Raw genomic sequence first — 8,923 nt, 5'->3', positions numbered from 1 at the left:
CACACACACACACACACACACACACACAGAGAGAGAGAGAGAGAGAGAGAGAGAGAGAGAGAGAGAGAGAGAGGAGGAAGGAGGAGTTTAAAAGAACAGATGGAGCAGGAGCAATGGCTGAATGCACACACCAATCTAATCCATCCGACACTCATTGTACAGTTGCTTTGTACAAAGACAAATAACAATGATAATGATGGCCACCAGGTGTGGGACACTCGACCTGTACCAGGCCGGCTACTCGAGGAAGGAGGTGTTTTTCACACATCGAGTCATTCAGTGCGCATAGCTAACTGTTATCCAAGTTATAACTAACACAGTTATCCCAGTGTAACTGTGGATAAGCAAACCAAATCTTGGTGTTACTTACTCTGGCAAGGAGAAGAGCTGTGTTTGAGAATAGAAGAGGAGTGTGGTTACCCACAAGGTGTCTACACTAAGTGGGGATGGGTGACATCGATGAGAGGGACAAGGGGCAGCGTCAGCAACGTTCACCCCAGGCTTCCAGTAACTCAGCCTAAAAGAATGCTCTGTCATCAAAAAGTGTCTCCTCTGTCCCCTCTTCCCTTCACCCCCACAACCAACCTTGTCGATACCACCACCCTTTATCATTGGGAGGATAAATTCCCCATACAGGCCTAAGACCCTCCTCTGGTCCTCAGGACCCTCTTTAGTGCTTCAGTCTTCCCTTCCCTCACAATCCACATCACACCTGTACCATGTTCAGATTCTTACTACAGCTGCCAGGGAAGTCCCCGCCCTATCTCATTCGTTATCTCTGAGTCCTTCCTTCCATAGGTGGCCTTTGCTTGCCCTTTAAGCTTCATCTCCCATAGTAGCTGCTCATTCTCCAATAACAGGCACAGAACCTGCTGCCAGAAAACTGTAATCATATGCAGAAGGGACAAGGGCAAGAATGAATAAGGCTATGCAGAGAAAGGCATATATGAAATAAACATATTTTTTGTTTTGGATTGGTTTTTTTGAGACAGGGTTTTTCTGTGTTCCCCTGGCTGACCTGGAACTTACTCTGTAGACCAGGCTGGCCTCAAACTCAGAGATCCACCTGCCTCTGCCTCCCAAGTGCTAGGATTAAAGGTGTGTGCCACCACTGCCCGGCCAAAATGAACATTATTATAATGTAGGATTTATTAGACAACCAGGGTTATGAGGAATGGCAGGTGATCCAGGTGTCACAGGCAACTAACTACGTGAACAAGAGCAAGTGCGGTCTGGAAGGAGCGCTTGCTCCACAAGCCACTGATTCTCCAAGGTGTTGGGAGAGGGGGAGGGGGGGAAGAGGGACAGAGAGAGAGAGAGACCCTGTCTAGCAAGCTGCCTGGCACAGACTGAGTAGACAGTGAATGGCAGCCATTATTCGATGGTTGCGATTCCTCTCTACACAAAAACATTTGTTCAACACATGAGAGGGGGTGGATGGTTAAAACACAGATTCTTGTAATGCAGCTTCAGAGATCCTGATTCTTACACTGACGTGGGCTATGGTCCTTTCCCATGAGCTCCCAGGGATGCTGGGGACTGCCCTTGAAGAACCACTAGATATAAAGACACCTCCATGAGGAGGGCCAGGAGGAAATAAACCTCTGACAGCCATCCCTCCCTCAACAGCCATCCCTCCCTCAACAGCCATCCCTCCCTCAACAGCCACAGCCATCACCATGTCTTCTGTTCCTCACCAGCCCCTCAGAATTTACTCTATAACCCACCGCAGCCTCTCACTACTCATCTCTGGAATCCATCCGAGATGTCCTCTAGAAAAGCATGTCTGTTTCTCCCTCTGTCTCTACTTACAGGTCCCCAGCCTCTTTCCCTCAAGACCACGCAATCCCACAATCAGTTCTTACTGACATTGCTCTGATGAGCCAGGTTTGTCAGCCCTGTGTTGCTGTAACAAAATACCTGGATAAATGATTTTAAATGGAAGAAAGCCTTCTTTTTCTTTCACAGTTTGAAGCCTTTCGGTCCAGTCAGCCAGCATCATTGTTTCTGGGCTGTGGTGAGGCAGAATGTTATGGTGGAAGGGTGGAGTTGATGACCTCAAGATGGCCAGGAAGCAGGGACAGAGGAAAGGTCATGGAAAGACACAGACCCAAGAACATGTCCCATGGGGGGCTACTTCCCCATAACTAGGCTTCCAACCGCATTAAGTTTTTAGAACCTTCCAAAATAGCTCCACCACCTGAGGATTGAGGCTATAACACTTAAGTTTGGGGGAGGGGACATTATATATTCAAATCACCACATACTATCTCCTTGAGTGGGGAACCTGGCATTAAAGCATATAGTTGTGACAGTGGCATTTCAGGTCAGAGAGAGAGAGAGTAGAGGGTGAGGACACCCCACTGTTAGCTCTCCCAGCTCTCCCTATAGCAAGCTTCCAGCCTGCCTGATGTTCAGTGTTACTAATGAAGACCACGAGTCATTCATTTCTACCTTCTCTCCCTAGAGAGAAGGGCCACATGGCTCCAAGGTCACAGGTAGCTCTTCTTATGGATGTCTCATCTGTCCGATGGCTGTTCATGGTGACATTTGGTATTTTCACTGCCTTCTCTCCTGGAAAGAAAGTTGCACAGAGGCAATGTTAATTTGTATCCTCTTCAGCTGTAAATCAGTGAGGACCAGATAATTAATACACACCTCTCAGAGCTTAAAATAGAAATACTCTTTCTTCTCCTGAGAAAATGTTCAGCAGGAAAGTTCCCTGGCTACAAAGCTCATCCCCCAGACCCATACAATCACGGGGTTCTGGAAGCAAAACAAGGGACTGGGGCTTGAAGAGAAAGAGGATTGGATCAGTGGGGTTGGGCTAGAAATCTCAGAACCTATGAGAAAGATATTTATCTTCATGGTGCAACCCAGAAAGGAACTGAGAGTCTTCGCTGTCTGCATGTGGAGAGCAAAGAAACCAAGGAGCAAGGAGACAGCGACCCAGGAGGGTCGCTAAATGATGATGAGCCTTTTAGCTTATCATACACACACATGCACACACACACACACAACAGAATGTGTATGCACACAAACACACACACACATAAACACATACATACACACATATACACTCACTCATGCACATGTACACATACAGAAACACACATACACACACAAACACATACACACGTAAACACACACATATACAAGCGCAATACAATATTAACATTGCCTCAAGAGAATGTGCATGCACACAAACACACACATACATACACACACATATACAAACACACACACACATGCTTTTGAGCACACATACACACATGCTAACATGGGGTGGCATTGTGGCTCTGTGACATTTCCAGCTCTGTGACTTGGGACAACTTCAGTTCTCTGAGCAATAATATTCTTTCCAGTGATGTGAAGGTGTTGACAGCTTTAAACGGGTGCCGCAAGCATTTAATGAAGTTGTGAATATCCAGGACTGATGTCAAGGTGGGGCATATTTAGCATGAACAATTGTCTCCCTACAAATAAATCCTGTGGTTTACAGTGTTTGCCAATTTCCCTGGCGTAAATACTCTGACCTTGGCTGATATCAAGTTACCAACATCTCACTAACACGGGGCTGGAAAGAGATGCAGGGTTCCATAATGTAGCATTTCCAACATCCAGACAAAGTCAGAGCAGGCAACTTCAAAATCAGACCTAACATTCAGTACATTTTGAAAGAGGCGGGGACTACTGCCTTTTAATTTTGAGTATGTACTGCTTTTGTTTTTAAGCAACTAATTGTATGCTCACATAATTTAATTCTTCATGATGGCATGTTTAACCAGCTCAAAACTCCTAAAATATTTAGTGGTTCACTATCAGCCCAGACAAGCTGGCTCAGGCGTTATGCTGGGTCCAGGCTTAGGCAGTTAATAAACACAGCTTCTCTGACCTCTTCCCTTCCTATCTTCAGCTCTGGGAAGGCTTCCTGAAGATTTTTCCTTACAAGCCCCATGCTCTGCTTTTGGTCAGGACCCCTCTCTGGGCCACCATACCAGTCCTGAGTCTATTTTTGTTTCTTTGTTTTTCCGAGACAGGGTTTCTCTGTGTAGCCCTGTCTGTCCTGGAACTCACTTTGTAGACCAGGCTGGCCTTGAGCTCAGAAATCCACCTGCCTCTGCCTCCCGAGTGCTGGGATTAAAGGCGTGCACCACCACCGCCCGGCATTTTTTTTTTTCCTGAGTCTATATAAACCCCAGCAAAGGTTCTAACCCTCCTCATACCACATAACTGGTCTTTTTTGGACGCATCTCTTCCTGGTTAGGAAAGGCAGTGGTGGCTACTGCAGGGTCCTCTGTGGTGAGGAGGGGAGACTGGTAGTTTATTTTAGGATCTCTGTCTGGGAAGACAGCGGGAAAGCAGGGCCAGCAGGCTGTACATTGGCAAGCCGGAGCCTATAATCAGCCCCCACTTGAGGGTGGAATAAATCCTTGATTGTTACTAAACACCAGCAAAAAGCAGGAAGGCCCTCTGCCTCCCCCAGCCCTGAGCCCACACGGCCTCAGAGCACAGACATTTGGACAAAGCCACCCTATCTGCCCAGCACGCACTGTCCACATTACTCCTGTTCTCAGCCCAGAAGGCCACCAAGCTACAGGGTCGCCAGCTCTATCTAACCTCTAAAACCTCTGTGTTTCCACCCAGTGTCTTTGGGCATAGCTTCAAGCATCTTTGTATTAATTAATATCAGGAATTTGTAATAGATGGGAAATGTCACAAAGCCATATGTCCTATAGTGTTGTGGCAAGGCAAAATAAAATTAAAAAAAAAATCTTTGGGTCTATCCAAAGCCCAGGGTCAGTTCTGTGTGGTCCGACTTGAAACAGCCATGGTTCCACCTTCTTTCTGCATTTTTAGAACTGTATCATGCCCTGTACACATTTTCATGGACATACACACACATGCAGACACACAAACACACACAAATACAAACAAACACATGTATGCACAAATATACACATATTCATACACACACTCATGCAGACACACACACACATACTTAAACACAGAGACACATAAACACATACACACACAAACACACATGCATACATATAGACACACAAATGCACACACAGCACACACAAAATACAAACACATGCATACACAATAACACTTTATCTGTTACACAAACACATGCATACATGAAAACACACACACCAAACGTACAAAATACACACATACACATGCACTTACCCACAGGGACACATGAACACATACAAACACACACATGCACACAAGTACAAACACAAACACACACAATACACACAAAATACAAACACACATGCATGTACAATCACATACACAAATGCATACACAAAGCCACACACCAACCTATACACAATACACACACATATGAACACTTACACACACATACACACACATACTTGACTTGACTTGTTTCTTTTACTTTTTCCTTTTTTTCTTTTAAATAAGCTTTATTATATAAAAGTTTCAAAGAGCTTATTTTAAGAATTTTGATTGTCAATTATCTAGACTCCATATTCAAACATGAGAAACACTGAATAAGGAAAATGAAACATTTAAGGCCTGTTTGACCTGCACAGTGAGTTCAAGGCAAGCCTGGGCAACATAGTGAGACCTAGTCTCAAGACAGAAATAAAGGGCCTGCTAGATGGCTCAGTACATAAAAAATGCTTGCCACCCAAGCCTGACCACATGACCTTGAACCTCAGAGCCCACATGAAAAAAAATCCCAGGAACACTTACAAACTTCTTTCTTAATGGCTTATTGGAAACAACCTCCAGACCAGAGCCAGGGAATGGCTAAGAACTATTACCATGGCCACATGGTACATTTATTCATGCATGCATGCATCAAATATTTAAGAATGTCAGCCAGCCTGGACATGGTGGTGCATGCCTGTAATCCCAGCACTCAGGCAGAGGTGGGAGGATTGCAGAAAGTTCCGGGCCAGCCTGGTCTACATAGTGAGTTCCAGGCCAGTCTGGACTGCATACTGAGACCCTGTCTCACAAAAGGTCAAGACTGGCAGCCTGGGGCACAGACCTGTAGTCCCAGCTACTCGGGATCCCAGGGCAGGGCACCGGCAATGCCAAGGTCTTCCTAGGACACAGAATGAATTCAGGAATAGCCTATACAACTTAGGGGACCCTGCCTCGAAATAGAATGTACAAAAAGAGCTAGCAAAGATATTCAGTGGTAGAGCCTTTACCTGGCTGGCATAAGACTTCAGAGTCCATCTTCAGCTGAAAAGAAAATGCATAAGCCCCAACCTGGCTGTGGAGACACATAAATAGACAAGAGGCTGGGGAAGGGGGTGGGGGCATCCTAAAACCATAGATGAAAAGAAGGTGGGCTGAGGAGAGAAAGCCTCCCCCTTTTAAGATTTATTTAGATGTGTGTGTGTGTGTGTGTGTGTGTGCGCGCGCACACACGCTTCACATGGGCTCAGGACCCAAGGAGGCTAGAAGAAGGCATCAGTTATCCTAGAGCTGGAGTTACATGCAGTTGTGAGACACTGGATTGCTGGGAACAGATCTCAGGTCCACTGGAAGAACCACAAACGCTCTGCTCCCTCCCCCCATTATGTAGTTATTCATTTAGTCATTCATTCATTCATTCATTCATTCACTTTACAACCTGATCACATCCCCCCTCCTCCAGTCCCCCCTCATACAGCCCCTCCCCTATATCCTCCTCCTTTTCTCCTCTGAGAAGGGGGAGGTCCCCCAACTAAGGCCAGACCACCCTGAATGTGCCTGATCTCCGAAGCTAAGAAGGATTGGGCCTGGTTGGTACTCGGATGGGAGGCCACATTCACTCAATTTCCCAGACCCTCTCTCCAGTTCACAGAGTTCCATTTGTGGAAGAAACAATAATTAGGCTCCCTCGTCCCTATAGACCGTCTGGTTTAGTTTCACTTCATTGAATTTCCCACTAGCAAGGAGCACATAGTCTGGAGCCTGGCACAACAGCAAATAGATGAAGTAGATTGTCTCCTTGCCCATGTCTTTCTTGTCTGACCTTATTCCTGTCTTTCTCCCCTTAATAAGGAACAAGAAACTGTGTGGCCAGGGATGCATAAATGAAACCTATATGCCCAGTAGTTTGTATATTTAGCTAAATCATAGGGTGGTTTGCTCCGTTTTCAGTTTCGTGGGATTTTTGGATTTTAGGGGGGTGGGTATTGTGGGTTTTGTTTTGGTTTTTTGGTTTTTCGAGACAGGGTTTCTCTGTGTAGCCCTGGCTGTCCTGGAACTCACTTTGTAGACCAGGCTGGCCTTGAACTCAGAAATCTGCCTGCCTCTGCCTCCCAAGTGCTGGAATTAAAGGCATATGCCACCACTGCTCCACTTTTTGTTTTTGTTTTGTTTTTTGATGGGTTTTGTTTTTTGAGGAACCTCTATATTGCATTCCATAATGGCTGCATGAATTCACCTTGAACGAAGGTGTACAGTCCCTCCCCACCCTTGCCAGAATTTGTTATCTTTTATCTTCTTGATAACACAAACCTTGCTGGTAGGAGGTGATGTCTTGCTGTGGTTTTAATTTGCATTGCCCTGATGATCAGTGATTCTGAGCATGCTAATTAGCTTGATAGAATCATTCCACAATGTAAAGCATATATTAAAACCTCAGGCTGCACTCTGTAAATACGTAACTATTGCCAACTAAAAATGAAAATTCCTGGCTAGGTGCAGCCCCTGGACTTATGGGATGGAGATTGTGAGATTGGGGTTAGCCTGCACTATACAGCAAGATCCTGTCCTAAAAATAGTCTTTTAAATTTATTGTTTTTATGTGTATAAGTACTCTATCTACATATATGTCTGTGTATTTTTTTCATGTCCAGTGCTTACAGAGGCCAGAAGAAGATCTCAAATTCCCTAAACTAGAGTTAGTGACTGTTGTTAGCCACCATGTGGGTGCTAGGAATTGGCCCCTGATCCTTTGGAAGAGCAGCCAGGGCTTAACTGCTTTCTCCAGTTCCATTAACAACTATTCCCAAAAATAACTTTGGGCCATATGTATACATGTATATATTATATATGAATGCATACATATGCTTGCGTACGCGCACGTGCGCGCGTGTGCACACACACTAGAGCCCTTTCTATCCTGGATGACTTGAGAGCTCAAGGCTTTGTCAGAGGCTGTGAACTAGTCTCCTTTTGAGTCACCATTTTATCCCAAAACTCTTATTCTAAACTTCACTCTAAAAAGTCTCAAAGGCACCTAGATTTATGCTTTTTTTACCTCCTCCTTGCCTTCAAAGGGGGAGACCCATTCTGAAAAGACAAGCATTTGTGAAGTTTCACCACATTCTCCAGCGCTCTGGGTCTCTCATGAGCCACTACGCTAAACACCTTCTTCTCTTTGCTCCAGGTGGGAGAGGCGGTCTTAGAAAACGCCCGGCTCCTGCTGCAGATGGAGACGATCCAGGCTGGTGCGGATGACTTTAAAGAGAGGTAAAGCTCCATAGCAAGGGGATCTCCCTCCCTGACCCAGACTCCAGACCACTGTAGATAATGCTGCCCCAGAGTACACAACAGTCCCTACCGCCATGCTGGGAAAAATGGCCTGAGACTACAGAAACTCTAGGAGAACCTAGTGCCTCAAAAATCAGGTCCTAGGGGCTCAAAGACTGAGCCCAGGGCCACTCGCCTTAGAAAAGTACTTATTTATTTAATCTATATGAGTACACTGTCACTCTTTTCAGACACCAGAAGAGGGCATCAGATCCCACTGCAGATGGTCCTGAGCCACCATGTGGTTGCTAGGAATTGAACTCAAGACCTCTGGAAGAGCAGCAGTCAGTGCTCTTAACTGCTGAGCCATCTCTCCACCCCTCCCCCTTTTAAAGAAAAATTACTCTGTGTGTGTGTGTGTGTGTGTGTGTGTGTGTGTGTGTGTGTGTGTGTGTGTGTGTGTTTGCCA

At 45.6% G+C, this 8,923-nt stretch overlaps 1 protein-coding gene and 1 long non-coding RNA gene across 2 annotated transcripts in view; one reads left to right on the top strand and one right to left on the bottom strand.

Moving 5' to 3' along the window:
- The window catches only part of Bfsp2 (beaded filament structural protein 2), a 58,454-nt gene that overhangs the window by 18,227 nt on the left and 31,304 nt on the right, over nucleotides 1-8,923 (top strand). The window contains exon 2 of the mRNA XM_021172981.1: nucleotides 8,372-8,454. Within this exon, the coding sequence (XP_021028640.1) occupies nucleotides 8,372-8,454 (83 nt within the window). The remainder of the gene's footprint in view (nucleotides 1-8,371; nucleotides 8,455-8,923) is intronic.
- The window catches only part of LOC110302175, a 40,401-nt gene continuing 32,600 nt past the window's right edge, over nucleotides 1,123-8,923 (bottom strand). The window contains exon 6 of the long non-coding RNA XR_002378784.1: nucleotides 1,123-2,574. This is a non-coding gene — a long non-coding RNA (uncharacterized LOC110302175). The remainder of the gene's footprint in view (nucleotides 2,575-8,923) is intronic.

This window comes from Mus caroli, chromosome 9, assembly GCF_900094665.2.
Source record: "Mus caroli chromosome 9, CAROLI_EIJ_v1.1, whole genome shotgun sequence".
NCBI lineage: Eukaryota > Metazoa > Chordata > Mammalia > Rodentia > Muridae > Mus > Mus caroli.
This window is presented reverse-complemented; position numbering and strand designations above follow the sequence as displayed.